Genomic DNA, 22,140 nt, shown 5'->3' with positions numbered 1-22,140 from the left:
ACAGCTCGCCACTATGGGTCTGTTTTTCATGGCCACAGCTCGCTACTATGGGTCTGTTTTTCATGGCCACAGCTCGCTACTATGGGTCTGTTTTTCATGGCCACAGCTCGCTACTATGGGTCTTGTGTTTTTCATGGCCACAGCTCGCTACTATGGGTCTGTTTTTCATGGCCACAGCTCGCCACTATGGGTCTGTTTTTCATGGCCACAGCTCGCTACTATGGGTCTGTGTTTTTCATGGCCACAGCTCGCTACTATGGGTCTGTGTTTCATGGCCACAGCTCGCTACTATGGGTCTGTGTTTTTCATGGCCACAGCTCGCTACTATGGGTCTGTGTTTTTCATGGCCACAGCTCGCTACTATGGGTCTGTGTTTTTCATGGCCACAGCTCGCTACTATGGGTCTGTGTTTTTCATGGCCACAGCTCGCTACTATGGGTCTGTGTTTTTCATGGCCACAGCTCGCTACTATGGGTCTGTGTTTCATGGCCACAGCTCGCCACTATGGGTCTGTTTTTCATGGCCACAGCTCGCTACTATGGGTCTTGTGTTTTTCATGGCCACAGCTCGCTACTATGGGTCTGTTTTTCATGGCCACAGCTCGCTACTATGGGTCTGTTTTTCATGGCCACAGCTCCCTACTATGGGTCTGTGTTTTTCATGGCCACAGCTCGCTACTATGGGTCTGTGTTTTTCATGGCCACAGCTCGCTACTATGGGTCTGTTTTTCATGGCCACAGCTCGCTACTATGGGTCTGTTTTTCATGGCCACAGCTCGCTACTATGGGTCTGTTTTTCATGGCCACAGCTCGCCACTATGGGTCTGTTTTTCATGGCCACAGCTCGCTACTATGGGTCTGTGTTTTTCATGGCCACAGCTCGCTACTATGGGTCTGTGTTTTTCATGGCCACAGCTCGCTACTATGGGTCTGTTTTTCATGGCCACAGCTCGCTACTATGGGTCTGTGTTTTTCATGGCCACAGCTCGCTACTATGGGTCTGCTTCATGGCCACAGCTCGCTACTATGGGTCTGTGTTTTTCATGGCCACAGCTCGCTACTATCGGTCTGTGTTTTTCATGGCCACAGCTCGCTACTATCGGTCTGTGTTTTTCATGGCCACAGCTCGCTACTATCGGTCTGTGTTTTTCATGGCCACAGCTCGCTACTATGGGTCTGTGTTTTTCATGGCCACAGCTCGCTGCTATGGGTCTGCTGTGTTTTTCATGGCCACAGCTCGCTACTATGGGTCTGTGTTTTTCATGGCCACAGCTCGCTACTATGGGTCTGCTGTGTTTTTCATGGCCACAGCTCGCTACTATGGGTCTGTGTTTTTCATGGCCACAGCTCGCTACTATGGGTCTGCTGTGTTTTTCATGGCCACAGCTCGCTACTATGGGTCTGTGTTTTTCATGGCCACAGCTCGCTACTATGGGTCTGTGTTTTTCATGGCCACAGCTCGCTACTATCGGTCTGTGTTTTTCATGGCCACAGCTCGCTACTATCGGTCTGTGTTTTTCATGGCCACAGCTCGCTACTATGGGTCTGCTGTGTTTTTCATGGCCACAGCTCGCTACTATGGGTCTGCTGTGTTTTTCATGGCCACAGCTCGCTACTATGGGTCTGCTGTGTTTTTCATGGCCACAGCTCGCTACTATGGGTCTGTGTTTTTCATGGCCACAGCTCGCTACTATGGGTCTGCTGTGTTTTTCATGGCCACAGCTCGCTACTATGGGTCTGCTGTGTTTTTCATGGCCACAGCTCGCTACTATGGGTCTGCTGTGTTTTTCATGGCCACAGCTCGCTACTATGGGTCTGCTGTGTTTTTCATGGCCACAGCTCGCTACTATGGGTCTGTTTTTCATGGCCACAGCTCGCTACTATCGGTCTGTTTTTCATGGCCACAGCTCGCTACTATGGGTCTGTTTTTCATGGCCACAGCTCGCTACTATCGGTCTGTTTTTCATGGCCACAGCTCGCTACTATGGGTCTGTTTTTCATGGCCACAGCTCGCTACTATGGGTCTGCGCTGTGTTTTTCATGGCCACAGCTCGCTACTATCGGTCTGCGCTGTTGATGATACGTTCAATACAGTGTTCTGCTAAGTGCATTTCACACTTCCATCCTCACTCACTAGAAGCAGGCCTGTGTGGACGCAGTGGTTCTCAAAGTGGGGTCCGGGGACCCCTGGGGTAGCCTGGCGTGATCAGCCTCATAGCATGGAGTCACTGAACTTCGGCCCATAGGCAAAATAATAATAATACTTATTATTATTATAATTATGAATTATTAAAATGATGGCATCATGAACGGGGCCTCCCGATCCTTAAGGCCGCCCCTGGTAACATTCATGTTGCAGAACGTTCCAGACAACAATGGCTGCCCTCTGCGCACAGAAACGATAACGATGTGTATTAAAACAAAAAGGGGCAAGGACCAACACAAAGGGTAGATGTATATCTAAAATAGGGGTTGACTTGTGGAACAGCCTGGATAATGAACTAAAGCTATGCACATCACTTATCAAATTTAAAAAGCTATTTAAAGGTAGTATTAAATTATCATAAGATCATTATTACTATTATTATTATTATCATAAGATCATTATTAACACTATTAAACATTAACATAAGATCATTATTAACACTATTAAACATTAACATAAGATTATCATCATAAGTCTAAAATGACTAAGTTCTAAAAAATGCCTTATTTATTTCTGTTTCCTTTGTATTATGTTATTTCAGATATAGACTCCGACATAATATCCCACAGACCTTGTTGTTTTTATCGTGGTATCTTTCATGCATGAGTAGCAGACTCATGGTGACGTCAGCTTTTTGTTACGCTGATTGGCTAGATGGGTCTGTCTGTCAAGGCAACTACTAACGCCCACTTTGCATGCTGCCTATGGGCCGAAGTCAAGACTCATCTGTGGGGAGGAATCTCCAGTGACTCCACGCTATGAGGCCAGATCAATTTGGGGGGTCCTTGACACGTAAAGGTTTGAGAATCACTGGACTAAGGGAAAGGTATAGTTGGAGGCCATCGATATTGTCCTTTTCTTTTGTTTGCGTGATCTGCGCAAAAGGACAGTTAACCCATTTTGGGCGGGAACCCCTTTTGGTGTTTTAAACATTGTTATAATTTAGCTATTGAAAAATAGCAGATATACAAGCTCATAGCGCGCCACCGAGTGGCGCACTACGAGCTTGTAGGTCTGCTATTTTTGAAAAATCGTGAAAATATTTATTTCAGAAAACTGGAGGATTTAGAAGGATTTTTTAAAATGTTGAGGTCAGGCCTAAATGGGTCAAATAAGGGACAATATCGGTGGCACCCAACTGTAGGAGAACACAGGAGATGGGATGCAAGCTTGTTAAAGTCTCGAACTTTGCATTTAGGATAGCCTGTAAGGAACATTATAACACGATTTTTAACTACGTTCCCTCCAGTGTTCATTCTGTCGACTAACTATGACGGAAAATGTTCGTCGTCTACCTTTTTTCACTGACGAAAACTAAATAAAAACGAATCTATGATGACTAAAACTGTGACTAGATATATTGACAATTTGATCAACAAATTATATCTAGACGAAAATGTTCGTGTGCAGAAGATATCCAGCAGAACTAAAACCAGTTATTGGGTATCACACTCCGAAATTACCTGATCTACAAGCTCACACCGCGCTGTGAGCCTGTAGATTGTCTATTTTTGGCACACAGCTTAATTAAGGCATTACGACGCCATCAAGGCCTGCCAACAATACATTGTAGTCGACTAAATCAACTGTAATTGTGTTGACTAAAACCAGACTAAAACATTTCAGATGACTAAAATGTGAGGGTTATAAATGGAATAAAATTCCATTCATAACCAAATCAAACGTTTGTGACAAAATGAACACTGGTTTCCACACCAATAGAATACCCATCACAGCCAACGGTAACATAACACAGAGCTCAACATTTAGTGAAGAGACGAAACACAAACAAGCAGGCCTGTCTCAGTCTCATCGTGATTAAGTTAAAATCTACGAGCAGTCATCAGTGTAATGGATGCACTGTATAATCACTGCATCATTATTACATCTAATAAAACTGTTCCACGACGTACTGTACATCCTTTATCTGTCAAGAGCAACTTTCAACGTCACAGCCTCTCAACAAGCACAAATAGGCATATCTCACAGCATTTCCCCGCCCCCTTTTGGAGCTAGTGGTGTTATTTTTTCTGCGGTCCATAGGCTTCCATGTTAAAAGAGGTATTTTCACAAGCCACAAACTACTGTTTTGTAAAGGTAAGGTTTATTCTACTTATTTGAGTTGTTATACCATTGTGTTTTCTTCATATTATTATCGGTCTTTGACATTTTAACATTAGGAAATGTACTTAGATTCTCCAGAGAAAAAAAGTGTAAATGCTAATGGTTAAATGACACCACTAGCTCCGGAAGGGGGCGTGGAAAGGGGGCTGTGAGATAGGCCTATAGCCACTGTGCACCATTGCATTACATTTTATGTAATGCATGTTTTTTTCTTAGGTTTCATTTCATTCTGTTGGCCACGTTAGCCTGCAGAGAGATGTGAGAGAAGGTACGTGTCATGTACGTGCGTGCGTGTGGTTATCAGAATAAATGATATTCCTTGCAGTGTTATCTCGGGTGAGATGGTGAAAATGAAAAACAAATAGAGAGGGACACAATAATATAAGAAAGGCTAGTTCTGGGACACTGGAGATACGGTTACCGTATATATACTTTGTGGTAAATGGGGAAATTGTGGAAACTCAATATCTCTCGGCCAATCTGACGCAGTTTCAAATGATACAGCAGTACTTGCTTAACCCTCTTCATTTCCCTGTGGAAAGTGAGGCTGCAACTATCTGCTGCTTCTCTCTGGTCCTCTCCAGAGCAGCATGCTGTGGGTCGCCCCAATTTTCATTTGCCAGTGCAGGATTCAATTTATCCGTCGCCACGACTGATTTAAGTCGTTCACAGAAGTCAGCATGAATTCGTGCAGCGAAAATAGCCTCTTAAATCTTAACAGTCTGGGATGTTTCATATAAAAACAAAGCTTAAAAGCCTCATTCTGTGATTTCTTCACCTGGTTGGCAGCATGTAGAACAGCGGGAACAATATTAATGTGCAAAGAATTTCAGTCTTGAGACTTTAATCAATGAGTCTATCTCAAGTCTACTCTAGGAATGTGGTCTTGGTCCATTCTGAGGACATGACTGAGTCATTGGAAACGTTAATGTTTAAACACTTGAAAAACTATATCATCCATAATGATATATGGAGCATTTGACATTCGACCAAAAATAGACAATCTACAATTTAAAACAGCCAATTGGCAATGTTTGGCAAAGAAAGGCTTGATTGGAGATCCGTTCGGGCCAAAAGATGCAACATATCTTCCGAAGACATCCACGGTGCAATTATGTCAAGTCAACCACTCACCATTATTCACAGCCACGCAGCAGAACTGATCACACATTGCTGTTCTAGAGTCACATCTTGGTTAGTAGGCTGTACTGCTGAGCCTGATCTCACCCAAACATTGTGAAATATCACGGATTGGCAATTCCGTACATACACGCCTAGAAAACCCCAAAATCAGTATATATCACACGACTACTGTTTTGACAGCAATGGAGGCGTGGCTTTAACTAGTAGTATATGTACGGAATTGCCAATCCGTGCTATTTCACCGTGTTTGGGTGAGATTGGGTTTGACATTATTTACGATTCTATGCAGGAGCCTATCTCCTGTTTCTGTAGTGTGAGGCAGCTTGATGTACAAGTACCCCTTGGACATGATGTACAACAGTACACCCCCTGGACATGACACTAGTATCGCAGGGACTTACCCCCAATCCAACCCTTGATGCTGAGCACCAAGCGGGGAGGCACTGGGTCCCATTTTTAGAGTCTTTGGGCTGACCCGGCCGGGGATCAAACTCCGACCTCCCAGTCTCAGGGCAGACACTACAATTTACAATTTACAATTTAGGCATTTAGCAGACGCTCTTAATCCAGAGCGATTTACATTAAGCAATAACAAAAGCATGGCAATACATCACATATATAAAAAGTAGCAGTAACAGTGGAGTATCTATGTAAACTATACATACTATACTATATTATATATTATACATGTGTACTATAAAGTGCTATGACTACATAAAGTGCAATTCTAGAGCTGTCTACGTAACAAGCTATAAGTCTGTTTAAAATACTATCTAAGTCTACATAATGTGCTATCTAAGGGGCTAGGCTAGGGCAAGTGCTACGGGCCATGGTGGAGTCTGAAGAGGTGGGTTTTCAGACTACGGCGGAAGATTGGGAGTGAGGCTGCAGTTCTGACCACAAGGCCACTGAGCTGCACATAATAATGGGCAGAGCAACAACAAATTGTCAAGACAATCATATCACAACGTTGTCTGCCAAACTTCTCCCCCCCCCCAAAAAAAACCCTGGGGAGAGCTCTTTTTATTTCCGCTCATCGATTTCCTCCTGCATGCAAATGCATGTGTTGAGTGTTGACAGACAATCCACAAGACATTTTTCAGGAGGCTCAAGCACAGCACAATTGTCAGTGTTAACCCATTCTGACCTGAGATCAGATTCTAAAAATGTCTTCTACATCCTGACAGTTTTCTGAAAAAGCTATGTTTCTGTCAGTCGTTCTTCGATTTTTTTTCAATAGCTAAAGCATAACATAATGCTAACACCAAAAGGGGTTCCCGCCCAAAATGGGTTAAAGCTGCACTACAGTATGTAAGTTTCCAATTCTACCCCAGATTTGAACCCAGGTATACTGTGTAGAAGCTGAGCCAATAGTCATTACATTACATTTTGACAAACCGGGTCATAATTTGTATCAAACCATGAACAGGATTGTGTCCAACCAAGACACAGGATCTAAACCACCCCAATGGTAAGACAAGTCACAGTATATCATCATCATACTATAATCATCATCATCATCATCATCATACTATATCATATCATATCATCATACTATAATTGTAATATATAATAATAATATATATATATATATATAATATAATATAATATAATAATACCAAATGTCTGAATGTGTGTCTGAATGTGTGTCAGAAACACTGCTGTAGCTCCTCACTGCCTGCACCAATCACTCCCACTTTTCACACAGGCATTGACCATAATAATATGGAGGTCTTAACGAAGCCCTTTCAATTTAACAAATTATAGATTAATAATGAATTTATTAGTGAATTAAACATGTGAAAACGCACCCATGGCGCAGTACCCCCCATGGCCACAAGGGGGGGGGGGCAATATCTCACAACGGTAAGGGCTAGTTCTATCAACAGACTCTACCATACAGGTTGGACAAATGTATAACATTTTACTCACAAAAACAAAATTACACAATAGAGCTTTCAATTAATTCTTAGAGTGTAAACATGTGAATCGATATTTACACTGTCAGAGTTATAAATTAACACAAAAGGTTATTACGCTGTGTAGCATTTTCGTCATTGGCTGAAGCAGTTGAGGAGTTGAAGCATCATTTTCTACAGCATTCAGCCACATGGAAGTGCATGTTTGTTACTTGTCGAGAGGAGATATATAGGCTAATAAAATCCTGAAATAATGTTCAGTAAATAATTACAATTGCTGGCTGATACAGACTGGAAAATAATTGAGGGTGTATTATGATCAGGCTATTGCACCCCAGCTAGACTAATGGACGATGCCAAATGCTTTCAAACATGGATAAAAAGCCTCTGCCAGTGCCAGTACCCAAATACAGCTCTTACTGGATATCACAACGTGTGACATGCGCAAGCACACACACAACACATATATGCCTGTGCACGTGCGCGCGACACACACACACACACACACACACACACACACACACACACACACACACACACACACACACACACACACACACACACACACACACACACACACACACACACACACACACACACACACACACACACACACACACACACACACACACACAAACAAGACCTTGGCTGTCCTGGAACACCAGCTGACAGGTGCTGCCTGCGTGAGTGGCTACCATCCACCATTCCCAGCCAGCAGTGGGGGTGTGTGCGCGTTCCAGTACCGCTATCCAAGGTCTCCGTTTGGGGCCTCACCACCCTCTCACCTCTCCACCTGCTTCTCTCCCCCCTCCCCCCCCCTCTCTCTCTCTCTCTCTCTGACTCATTTGGATCGATCCCTCTGCCCCCTGTCTCTCTCTCTTGCAGGCACTTTTCTCCACTGACACTGTTTTTATTTCTCTCTTCTCTCATCCCTCTCTCCCTCTCTCTCTCTCTCTGCACCTGTGACTGGATCACAGACACACTCAGTCTTTCTCTGCCTTCCTGCTCATTACACCCCACAGGCCCTGGGCACCCACTCCATCACACACAGAGAGAGAGAGAGGGGGGGGGGGGGGGGGGGGGGGGATGAGCCACAACTGTGCACCTGGCAGGGATTTAAAATCTCCAAAAACTGCAGATTCCTGACCAGAACAATGGAATCAGAAAACCTTAGAACTCATGTTCATTGTCTCCACCAGGCCGAAGACATGGGGAGAGAGTATGTTGTTTTGCACTCCGTCCGTGTGTGTGTGTGTGTGTGTCCGTCCGTCCTTCCGTCCGTCCGTTACCAGCTAATCTCCGGCACCGTTAACCCGGTCGATGCCAAACTTTGCACACACACACAACGATGAACCTCTGCCCCACATTTTCCAGAACGGCCTGTTATAGCGCCACCATGAGGCAGCTTTTCACATTTCTTACCTAAAACTGCACCGATCTGCGTGAAACGTTGCATGCACATTCCCTAGAGGCCAAGGACAAACCTTTGACCTGCATTTTCCGCATCTGCCTTTTATAGCGCCACCAGGAGGCCGACTTTTGTAAAACAAATTTTTTTTATATTACTCCTCCAGATTCTGTCCAAAAATCTCACAAATCGTTACACAGTATCTCTATGGTCATGTGCTCAAGTTGGATCTGTCCGATATTTCATATTCCATCCTAATTGGCTATAATTGGCTTTCACAGTTTGCAAGAATGCCCCGTTTTGAACAAAAGCCTCAAATCATGAACGCAGCATGCAATTTACGTGAAATCTTTCACAGATTTTCTTACTAGGCTGAGGAATATATCCCACCCTTTTCACATTGGCCTGTTATAGCGCCACCAACAGGTTGATTTTTGCAAAAATCATCCAATTGCCATCAAAGGCGTAAGAAGAAATGGCAATCGGTACACATGATCTCTGTAGTCATGTGATCAAGACGAGTATGTTGGATTTCTCAGATTGTACACTGATTGGCTAAGATTGCCTTCCAAAGTTTTCAGGAGTGGCCCGTTTTGTACAAAATGCTGCACATGTCCTGCTCATCCAGAATTATATCCTTAGAGATGCTATGAGTGATCTGGCTCTGCATTTCCTCAACAAAATGAAGAAAATTATTGCAAAAACAAATAAAAAACATTTTGCCAAACATCACACACACTCCTATCCTCCTGGTGGAGACCTGTGCCCGGAAGGGCACTTTTTCTAGTTTTCTTTGTATTGCGCTTTGAATCATGTCAATTTAAATTAAACAAGATGGAGGGGCTACAAAAACGTCACAACAATCTAAGTATCTATTAAGTTCTCACGATGCGAAGGGATTAAGTTCTACCTCGTTATAAAGCTGAAGGAAGCTTTGATGCACAAAATGTGAATATTTATATGTTTACATAATCGGCTGATGTGTTGATTAGGCTAAATCAGCATTCAGGAATTCATGTGCGAGTATAAAAACATGGAAGGGAGTTCTTCTTTCTTTTCTTTTCTTTATTTTCATCTCACTAATTAAAACATCAAAGTGTATGAGAGAAACCGAAATTGGAGTAAGATATTCAGCAAGACATTTGTGATTTCTTCCACATTGTGACGTTTTTTTTTTCTATTAATCACTAACCCATTAAAACCGGAAAAGCATTTGTGTCATTTCAGACTTTTGCGTTGGCAATTTAAAAATAGCACATATACAACCTCGCAGCGCGTCACCGCAAGCATCTGTGATTTTTGAACATTTTTGAAAGAAATCTTGAAAGTGTGCAAACTATCTGATTCAGAAGGCATTCGGCCTCAGGTAAATTCTGGATGGGAACCGCTTTTGGTGTTTTAAGCATTATGTTACACTTTTAGCTGTTGAAAAATAGCAGATCTATAAGCACTGAGTGCCGCGCTACGAGATCGTATATCTGCTATTTTTTTAAAATCGTGAAAATGCTAATCTTTGAATATAATATTCTTTCAGAGCGAACATTTTTAACTCAAATCTTTGGGTCCCTGGAACAATATATTTTCAGATGGGGGTCGGCGGCCAATTACATATATTTTTGGGGGTCCTTGACATGAAAAGGGTTGAGCACCACTGACATAGAAACATAGGTTTTTCAGAAAACTGTCAGGATTTAGAAGTCATTCTAGGAATCAGGCTCAGGTCTTAACGCGTTAATTAGTGAGGAGATCCATGCGGTCTCCCGTAGAGACCAACGCTGTGAGGGTAGTGATGGATGGCGCTTGGCGTCAGAGCAGCTTTGATAAAGATAAAGGCCACCAGTCTGTCATCCACAATGAAAGATGTTTTCTCCTTTTTGGGGAAAGGATGGCGCGCCCATGTCTGAGCGGTCCTCTTCGGTTACGTAAAACTCCAGCTGCATGATGCTGAGGACCAGGCCAATTATTAATCTGTCGAGACTTCCAAGGAGCACTTCACACATTTTTAAACTTATCTTCATGTAAATTGGTCCTCTCTCTAATGCTCAATTTAAAAATGGAACCATTTCCGTTCTAGTTCTGCTCTGCGTCTCAGAGGTGGGCTGTGGATAGCTCAGAAACCCGTCTACTGATGATATCATAAGGTCCTCTATCATATTAAATGGCTCTGTGTATAGGAGGCTAGCCGTCTATGACAGGCAGTGAAAGATTTAGGACAAATCAAAGGGTGAATGTACCCGATCTGCATGCCGATATGCGGCACTCTCTCATCGGGAGGGGGGGGGGGGGGAGGGGGGGGGGTGAGAGATAGAGACAAGCGAAAACAGCTGATCCCACAGCTCTACTGAACAGTCATCACTGATCGGTCAAGTGCTCGGACTCCCTTCATGAGAATGTTAATCATGGCCCGGACCGCTGGCCTTGCGGTCCGCGCACGGCGCACCTAGGATCATAAAGTAGCCCGTTCGAGTCCCGTTCACAACGGTCTTTGCTGCATGTCTCTGCCCATCTCTCTCCCCCCCCGTTTCCTGTCCATCTCTACTACAATCTATAAATAAAAGGCAGAAAAAGCCCCAAAATATCTTAAAAAAAGAGAGAGAGAACGTTAATCATGTGCCATTTTTATAAACAGAAGATTGAAAAATGCACCGACAGTGATCAACACAAGAGAGCGACGTCTTGAGATATTCTAATAACACACATTACAGAGCATGCAGGATTGTGGCTGATTTAGTGATGCTTTTAGTGATGCATTTGCTCGTCCCACCAGAATGCAGAACAGAGCGTTGGCAGTCTAAACCATTTGGGCCTGAGTTAAAAACATTCACTTTGAAATAATATATATTCAAAGATTTGCGCCACATTTTTACGATTTTTCAAAAATAGCAGACCTACAAGCTCGTAGCGCGCCACTCGGTGGCGCGCTATGAGCTTGTAGATCTGCTATTTTTCAATAGCTAAATTACAACATAATGTTTAAAACACCAAAAGGGGTTCCCGCCCAAAATGGGCTAAACTGAAGCATGTGATCTTGGTTAGAGCCGATTGCCGTGATTGGAAAAAAGATGGGAATGGAAATTGGTCGGATTTCCATGTTTTTGTTCTTTGTGACAGTAGACGTCTCTCCCCAGTCACAGCTTGATCTCCATAATTCTATGTAATTTTTCCTTTCCCTCTTTTCAGCGCTTTCTTTCTGCCACATGCAATCGCCTTTATTTCAACCTCTGCGTGTCTCGCAGTGTCTTCTTGCGACATCAATGCAACATGAACAACAGTGACTAGCAATTGAACAAAATGATAGCATTACAGGGAATGAGCCGACAGGACTTCCTGGAGCTGTAGTGGCAGCGTGTGCGATGGAGCAACAAAGTATACAATGCGTGTGATCACTGGTGAAGGGAGTGAACGAAACGGGTGGCGTGAAGAAGCACGCAACGCATGTTGTGGAGCTCACTACAGGTATATCGAGTACATCACAATGCATGTTGTGGAGCTCACTACAGGTATATCGAGTACATCACAATGCATGTTGTGGAGCTCACTACAGGTATATTGAGTACATCACAATGCATGTTGTGGAGCTCACTACAGGTATATCGAGTACATCACAATGCATGTTGTGGAGCTCACTACAGGTATATCGAGTACATCACAATGCATGTTGTGGAGCTCACTACAGGTATATCGAGTACATCACAATGCATGTTGTGGAGCTCACTACAGGTATATCGAGTACATCACAATGCATGTTGTGGAGCTCACTACAGGTATATCGAGTACATCACAATGCATGTTGTGGAGCTCACTACAGGTATATCGAGTACATCACAAACGGGAGTATATTGCACAATGGGGCGTGCAGAGATGGTGTAAAAAAGTATATAGGTATAGCTTTTATCATAGAAAAAGATAGGCAAACCCAGTATTGCTCAGTGGTTTAGGGAGCGGTCATTGTGTCTTCCTCTGGAAAGAATCACTTATACTTTGAAAAATAAACAAAAGATGTTTGATAAGATATGGGGACGGTTTATCCAATATATTACGGTTAATGATTTATCTTATTTAATGGTGGAAACTGAAAATGTCTAATTGTAGCCATAAGGACTCTGTATGTTGTTGTTACCAGTCTAAGTGCCCTTATTTTGATATACTGTATTTATATGTATGTACTGTATGTTTGTTTTGTTTTGTTTTTAAGTAATTGTATTGTCTGATGTATTATGTATTGTTCTGTTGTATTGTCTGTTTGTACAAAAAAGAAAAATGCAATAAATATATTGTTAAAAAAAAAAAAAAGTATATAGGGTTTCAGTGGTAAACTGAAGCAAATTTGCAGGCATATATAACTCCCTGTTTCCCCCCCCACGACTTTGAAGATCCCTGGAATAAGGCATAACAGAACTTTGATGCTATGAAATATCCCCCAGCCACGAATCTCTCAAGTCAATAATTCTGATACAGTGAAATATCAAGTATGAACATATGGTCAGTGGGGAAATATCTACTGCAGCTTTGATTTTCCTGTGAACTCTGACTTTGAAGCAGGCATTAAAGCGGTGAAAGGCATTTTTCCCCCCCGATATTCATTGGTGTTATGTGGAGGGGAGGAGATGTCTAGGATGCAAGGTTAGAGTTTAGAATTTTTCATTAGTTTGCATTTTTATTTCATTTTTAGTACTTTAGTACTTTCGTTTTAGTTATTAAAGTGGGTTTGCTAGTGGAAAAATAAATGTTTTAGTCCAATTTAGTCCATTAGCTTTAGTGTTAGTAACAGTTTTAGGTTACTGGAATATGGGGAAGGACGTCAAGGACGAGATTCAAAAAGGTCAGAACAATAAGTGAAAATAGCAAGTAACGTGATTAAAATCATAGATATATATAAGAAAGCTAGATGGCTCACCCGCGCTCTGGCCAATGGAGAGCGACGTTGCTACGAGGCGGCCATCTTACCTCGGGGCAGCATAACATTGTGTCTATGGGGCAGGTACTTTTAAATAACCACAACTTGCTAAATTTTCAACCGATTTTCAAACGGTTTGGTTTGTTATAAACGTCAGAGACGTCCGCATACTTATATGCTTTTATACAACGTTCATATAAAAAAAACATAATTAAGCAGATAAGCGTCCTGAATCATAGCCACGTTGACAACGTTTGTAATAAACCAACCCGTTTGTAAATCCGTCAAGATTTGAGCGAGTTATGACTGTTTTTGTTTGAGCTGCCATTGAACATACTGTACTGTAGCCCCGAAGTAAGATGGCCGCCGGGTAAACGACGTCAGAAACTCCGCCTTGAGCCATCTAGACTTTATATATATCTATGATTAAAATCAACGGCATAATACAAAATACACAAAAGTTAAATAATGGCCAATATATCGGCCACATCTACAGAATATATCGTTGGGCTCTATCTGCAAGCTCACAGTCCGCCACCAATCACAATGCTATAATGACATTTCCTAAATAGGGACACCAGGGTTAAAGTGGTTTACCAGATGGAAGTGGGGTCACTTCAACTGATGGGAGGTAATCCATGAGTTCCATTATCTGTGTGTGTTTGAACGTGCATCAGAGAGGCCCAGACACAGGAAGAAGGCATGGGAGAGAGAGAGAGAGAAAGAGAGAGAAAGAGAGAGAGAGAGAGAGAGAGAGAGAGAGGAGAGAGAAGGAAGAGTCCTGTATCATGTAATTATGGATCTAGCAAAGCCTGGACTTAGAGAAACTCCATCAACCTCTGATATTTGAGAGGGTGAATGATACTGAGACAAGCGTGCGTGGGTGCGTGCGTGTGTACGCGCAGTGCGTGTGCATGTGTCGGTCTAAAACTCACAAAGTCACTCACTGCAAACATAACTGTTATATAAGTATTTATCATCAACCTGGCTACACTCTGCAGAATATGAATGACCAGCATGTGCCCACAGCCAATAATGTAGTCACCTACATTACAATCCTACAAAATATATATTATTTGTGTGCGTGCGTGCGTGCGTGCGTGCGTGCGTGCGTGCGTGCGTGCGTGCGTGCGTGCGTGCGTGTGTGCGTGCGTGCGTGCGTGTGCTAATAGTTTTAGCCTCGAGTGTGTATGGGTGAAATCTTAAATCGTTGACATTAAATCCATGTAATGTTTCAGGCTCCCCCAGAAAAGAAGAAACAGTCCCAGCAGCAGTAGCTCTCCCACTAATTGAAATTAGACTGCATTTAGTCGGACAGTAGAAAATGTCTCCCCGCTGGTTTCAAATATCTTACCCCTCCTATTTATAACAATAATAGATAATAATAGCAAGTCCTAGCAGTAGATCTAGAAACCATGACTCATATTATACGCCATTTGTCTTAGTGTTTAACTAATGTGACATAAGATGGTCTGTCTTCTACTGTCCAATAACCCAGCTCTGCTTTCAACAGATGTGAAAATACCTCACAGCGACAAATGATGACTTGGCTTTGTTCCACACAAAAAAATACTTCACAGTCCTCTGAGCAAACAAAAAAGAAGAAGAAGCTGCAAGTAGCGTAGCCGTGAAAATGCAAGCTGTGATCTCTCCACCCACAAATAACCAGCTGCCGTGGAGCAGAAAGAAAATATCAAAAAACTAAAACGAAATGGAAGGAAAAAGGGGGAGCGAGTCATTTATGTTGTCGTTTATGCTGAGGAATCACTCATTAGAGCGAGGGAATGAATCACGGCGGAACGACAGAACAAAGGGAGCACACACTGCACACACTGCACAGCATCAATCTCCAGTGTTTTGTTCCATTGCTTTAACCCATTCTGACCTGAGATCAGATTCTAAAAATGTCTTTAGTTTTCTGAAATACCTATGTTTCTAGGCCTATATTATGTCACTCAATATTTCATGTCAATGACCCCAGAAATGATCTGTAATTGGCCTCCGACCCCCATCTGAAAATATGTTGTTCCAGGGACCCTCCAGAAGCAAAGATTTGAGTTAAAAATGTTCGTTCTGAAAATATATATTCCAAATTTGAGGCACATTTTCACGATTTAAAAAAAATAGCAGACCTACAAGCTCGTAGCGTGCCACTCGGTGGCGCGCTATGAGCTTGTAGATCTGCTATTTTTCAATAGCTAAAGCATAACATAATTCCAACACCAAAAGGGGTTCCCGGCTTCCCGCCCAAAATGGGTTAAAGTCAAAACTGCTCCACCGAATGAAAATCTCCTCAAAGATTGTTTGGCCAATCACTTGAGAAGCTCAGGCTACCGTATTAAGGATTCCAACAGCAATTTTGTCTCTGATCCCAATCCCAGGCGCCTGAACAGTCAGTGACTATGAATTGCTACAAATTAAACAGGAGATGCTGTCTAGGCTTCCGTGCGTGATTTAATCATTTGAGGCACTCTTTTGTGCACCACTCGCTCAAACCTCAAATTAAATGTGGAGCATAATTCCAGGCCAAACGTTGAAGGGCCTCATTGTGTATAATTCATGTGATTGTGACGTTATGCACTGTTATTTTTGTCTAGCTGTGCTGCAAAACAATAAACAATGTCGTCATCATCATCATCATCATCATCTTTAACACTGGTGTCCATATTTTGGTCATTATAGGTACAATATTATGGAATTCAGATGGTTTTGTGTGCTGTGTTTCCCACGTGGTTAGGGGACCCCCAGGGGTCCTTGAGGGGGTTCCACAGGGTCCCCAGTGTGCTGTGTTTCTCACATGGTTAGGGGACCCCCAGGGGTCCTTGAGGGGGTTCCACGGGGTCCCCAGCTAAATGATTGATAGATGGTTAGGAACCAAACGTGAACACTTACAAGTCTGTAACTCAGTCTACAAATGGAACCAAAATGGACCCGTATAGGGTCCTTCAAACTAAAAAGGTTTGAGAAGTGCCACTAGCTCATAACATGACATGCTCCCAAAAAACAGGGACTCCCAGGTTGAAGGTATAGGTTGAACAAAACAAAAGGACAGCAACTCACCCAGTCCGGGGGGGATCTCTGGGCACGGCGGCAGAGGCTTGGGCGAAGGCGTGTGGCCGGCCGCAGCCAGCGACTCCCCGGCGGCGGGGGCCTGCAGCGTGGCGTTGGGCCGCGACAGGTTGTAGTAGTAGTAGTGGTGGCCGCCGCTCCCCGCCGTGCCGTTGGTGCCGCGGGAGCCGTTGCGGCCGCCGCCGTTGCCGTTGAAGCGGCTGAAGAGGTCGAAGCGCTGCGTGTAGACATCCAGGTACAGGATCATCATGATGAGGAAGTGGAGCAGGCAGAGCACCAGCACGCCCTTGCAGATGCGCTCCAGCGTGCGGCCCAGCATCAGCCGGGTCATGGCTGATGCCGCCGCCGGCCGCGGGTGGGGGCGACCCCCCGGCAGGGTGCCGGCGCTGGCCGACGGACGACGGAGGAGGAGGACGACGCCGGCCACACAGCTGGCGCCGCACAGCTGGCGCCACACGGCTACGCGCATGCACTCATCCAGACCAGACCCGGCCTGAGCTGACCGACGCTACGCTGCGCTACGATCACCCCCTGCGCTACGATCACCCCCTGCGCTACGATCACCCCCTGCGCTACGATCACCCCCTGCTGCGGCTAGATCCGCCGCGGGGACATGTGGCTCCTTGGCAATACGGAGGTGTGACTTCTGCAGGGGGCTGAGGGGGGGCATGCATGGAGGTCACCGATCACAGAGAGTCATCGAGGGCCAGGGGTTCTGGTACTCGGTGCCTCTGGTCCGGTTCTGATGATGGCCACATGATCAAAACCCCACTGTGCACACACTGAAGGTCACTCTATCCATCTGACTGGCTGGGGCTGATGAGAAGGCCTTATAGGGTCCCCTGATCCAGACCGACAGCTGGTCATCTACATGTATTGAAGTCAGTTGGTGTCCCGCAACTAAAGTCAGTCCAAATATTGGTGCTTAGGAAGGAGTAGCTCACTTGAGATCTGCGGTCGTCCACTGCTGCCCAGCAGTCATCAGTGCTGGGACCTCCTGATGAGTCATTTGGAATGTCTCCCTTTTAATCTCCCTCCGTGTACAGTTGGTTGGCAACCCGACAACTAGAAATGAAGGAGAAATGAAATGGAAAGGGAAAAGATAATTCAATAAATCAAGATGACATTAAATCCATCTTACGCTGACTGCTCATATGTTCAACTATGAGGATGGATAGCTTTGTATAAAAGAGACACACTGTTAGGTGCAATGACATTAATTACTTTTTTTTTAAAATTACCTCAAATGAAGCATGCATATAATGGAAAACAACCAAATATTTCCAAAAATGTACACAAAAAATGCACACGTTAATTATGGCCAAACATTTTCTGAAATTTTCAAAACGTGACGTGTTGTGAGGTTGTATAGATCGGCTATTTTCACTATTCGTCATACAGACTACATAAGGCTTATATAGAAAAACAAATTCTATCTTCAAGGGATTTTTACACATACACAATAACACAACAGCAATGGAGAGAATCGAATCCACACAAACGAATAAGCAGCCTCGGGTAGGGCTGTTGAGCAAAATTGACATGCCAAGTCAATTTTCCAGCCAAGTGGCTCAAAAAAAGCATTTATAATAGAATGAGACAACAATTGGGAAACCTCTTATCTCCATATTTTAACTGTTGGTGTTTTCTCGTAAAATAACACCATACTACAGCATCACACACTACACACTACTTTTGATACTTTTGAATTTAAATCCTGAAAAGTAACATAAGGTTTGGACATGACGTTTCCACCCAACAGAGACGATATTATGTTACCATAGCTTTTATCTGGAGAAAGAAACAAAAGATTAGAGTCCAACAGATAATTGGGTCTGATGATGATACCGATTTTGGTAGATATATCGGTCATAATTTCATACCGATATTTTGTCAAAACACAAAATGCCCACAAAATGTACACAAAAAATGCACACGTTAATTATGGCCAAACATTTTCTGAAATTTTCAAAACGTGACGTGTTGTGAGGTTGTAGATCGGCTATTTTCACTATTCGTCATACAGACTACATAAGGCTTATATAGAAAAACAAATTCTATCTTCAAGGAATGTTTACACATACACAACAGCAACAGCAATGGAGAGAATCCAATCGACACAGACCAATAAGCTGCCTCGGGTACGGCTGTTGACATGCCAAGTCAATTTTCCAGCCAAGTGGCTCAAAAAAAGAATTTATAATAGAATGAGACAAACAATTGGGAAACCTCTTATCTCCATATTTTAACTGTTGGTGTTTTCTCGTAAAATAACACCATACTACAGCATCACACACTAGTACACACTACTTTTGATACTTTTGAATTTAACCCATTTTGGGCGGGAACCCCTTTCGGTGTTAGCATTATGTCATGCTTTAGCTATTCAAAAATAGCAGATCTACAAGCTCGTAGCGCGCCACCGAGTGGCGCGCTACGAGCTTGTAGGTCTGCTATTTTTGAAAAATCGAACGACGACTGACATAGAAACATAGCTTTTTCAGAAAACTGTCATTTTCAAACAGACATTTTTAGAATCTGATCTCAGGTCAAAATGGGTTAAATCCTGAAAAGTAACATAAGGTTTTGGACATGAAGTTTCCACCCAACAGAGACGATATTATGTTACCATAGCTTTTATCTGGAGAAAGAAACTAAAGATTAGAGTCCAACAGATAATTGGGTCTGATGATGATACCGATTTTGGTAGATATATCGGTCATAATTTCATACCGATATTTTGTCAAAAAATGCAAGGTCACACGCTCACACCACACATCACACGCTTCCCTCCAGTAGAAGCATACTAAAACAGTATGGCAGCATAATTTACAAAAAAAAATCAGATCATGATAATTGCAACTAACAACTAAAAACATTACGTAATTATGATGAGGAGATTATTAATGAGGAGTCTGCATAGCACACGCACGTGGCACGCACGCACGCACGCACACCTTGAAGACAGGACAGGACAGGACAGGACAGGACAGGACAGGACAGGACAGGACAGGACAGGACAGGACAGGACAGGACAGGACAGGAATCATCTCACAGGTATTTCTCCTCTGGGAGGGATGAGGACAAGGACAGATCACAAACACGGACACATTGCAAGGTCAAAAAGTTGTCGGAGGGGAGAGAGAAGTCTGGTAACAGAACTGGGGTGCAGTACTTAGTTTAGACAGTTTTTGATTTAGACTAGTCATTGGTTAGACCAGTCAGTAGTCCTACAACTACAACCTATCTCAAACCCTCACCCTAAACCTAACCTCCCACGGGGCAGCACACCTAAACCTAACCTTAACCCATGGCTGTAGGGTTCTCAAACGTTTTCGTGTCTGTGACCTCTAAGTTGATATGTATTTGACTGAGGAGGACCCCCATCTGACAAGATGTTGTGCCAAGGACCCCCAGAAGAGAAGTTGTATGTAAACAAAAAAAGTAATGCAAAAGTAAATAATAATATATAATAAAATAATAATAATCTAAATAATGTTTCGATATTTTCTGAACTTTTAGCAGATGCACAAGCTTGCAGTGAGCTTGTCGAGCTGCTATTTTTTGATTAGCGAACGTATAAAATATGGATGAGGTACTGAGTACTGGCATATCTTTACGATAGAATATTCATTCATGCGAGACTATCACCATATTCACATTTCACACTGAGTCCATTTTGCTCTCGCGTAGACGACCGCTCTCTAATCTTTATCATTCATGTTTAAGTCATGCTATAAATAGCCACATGCTTCTATATCATTTTCTTCACAGCCGCTGTTGCAATGACATAAGTCGAAAAGGTAACACAAATTGGCATTGTGCATTCAGCTGGTCTCCGAGCAGTTTGCAGAGGCATGACGCAGCACAAATAAACACACATTCAGCGGTTTGCCTGATGACCGGTGTATGACCAGCGAGCTGACTGCCTTCTGCTGCGTGGCTCTTTTTCTCCAGTGGACAGCACAGCATATGCACTGGATGAGCCTCAAGGGGTGACACCGTCTCATTGTCTGTACACATGCATGCATGCGTGCGTGCGTGCGTGCGTGCGTGCGTGCGTGCGTGCGTGCGTGCATGAGACACTGGTGGGAAAAAAGTACTCACAAGTATCGATACTGCAATGTAGAAAATACTATTACAAATTACAAGTAGAAGTCCGGAATTCAAAATGAATTTGAGTAAAAGTACAAAAGTATTTGTATCAAACTGTACTTAAAGTATAGTAAGTAGAATGGTCCCATTTCACAAGTTTTCAAATATTAAAAAATCTTTTGAAACAAGCTCACAAAGTGTGTCGCATCGCGACGCATTGCGATCTTGTAGATCGGCTATTGTCAAATGTTCAAAATGTTTGTTTTGTCATAATGATCAAAATCTACAATGTCAAATAATTGTTATGGAGTAAAAGTTTTATATTTAACTCTCAGATGTACTGAAAATTGGAAAGTAAAGTAAAAAATACCTCAAGTACAGTACTGAAGTAAATGTACTTAGTTACGGTACTTAAAACCGATGCGATGTGCGCGAGCGCGTGCACACACACCTGAAATGTGAGTTCAGGAGAGGTGGTATTTCTGCTGACCGAGGGAATGCACTACACCACACTCACCCTCAACCCTGGATTTAGGTCAGGTTCATATTCCCCACGGTGCCACTTTCTGCAGTGGCACTAACTAGGCTGGCATGATGCAATGTACCATGGTTGAGCTACAAAGTCTGTCAGGCAGCATCGTTTTAGCCCCAATTCTGCCTTATTACTACTGCTCAATTGTGGCCACTTGACTCCCAGGTTAATCCCCATGGGGGGAAATGCTTGGGGGGGTAGCTAGTCATGGGTTAAGACAAGAGTAACAAGTGGTTGACCTTACGATTTCGAGACTACATTCCAATATCTAGACCCACTCAGATATCAGCAGGGCTCAGGTATAGAGAAGAATCAGAAGGTTCTTGCTCCAGGTTCGATCCTGGCAGCGGTGGCCGAATGGATAGCGGAGCGGTCTTGATACCGGAAGGTCACCAGTTCGAATCAGCGGTCCGACACGTTAAAATTACCACCGCTGAAGTGCCCTTGAACAAGGCATTGAACCACTACGATGAAATGTGTTCTATGAGCAGGGCCTGGCTGGAAACAAGTTATTGAGCTTAGCCCAGATACCCTGGGTAAATATAGTAATCATTTCATTTCATTTCATTTAATTTCATTTCATTTCATTTCATCCCCGACTCCTCCTGGCTTAAGGCCAATTACATCAATTTAGGCATTTAGGAGACACTGTTAATCCAGAGCGTAAGCAAGAACAACACAAGGTTATACATCAAATACATAGAAATAGTCATCTAGGATCGAATGTAAACTAAGAACCTAACAGTAC

The 22,140-nt window shown here is 43.3% G+C and overlaps 1 protein-coding gene across 1 annotated transcript in view; it reads right to left on the bottom strand.

Moving 5' to 3' along the window:
- b4galt2 (UDP-Gal:betaGlcNAc beta 1,4- galactosyltransferase, polypeptide 2) overlaps positions 1 to 22,140 on the bottom strand; it is a 343,648-nt gene that overhangs the window by 276,054 nt on the left and 45,454 nt on the right. The window contains exon 2 of the mRNA XM_079488696.1: positions 16,757 to 17,830. Within this exon, the coding sequence (XP_079344822.1) occupies positions 16,757 to 17,234 (478 nt within the window). The 5' untranslated portion in view covers positions 17,235 to 17,830. The remainder of the gene's footprint in view (positions 1 to 16,756; positions 17,831 to 22,140) is intronic.

Source organism: Electrona antarctica (genome assembly GCF_951216825.1).
Source record: "Electrona antarctica genome assembly, chromosome: 19".
NCBI lineage: Eukaryota > Metazoa > Chordata > Actinopteri > Myctophiformes > Myctophidae > Electrona > Electrona antarctica.
Note: the sequence above shows the minus strand (reverse complement) of the source record. Positions and strands in the feature narration are given on the sequence as shown.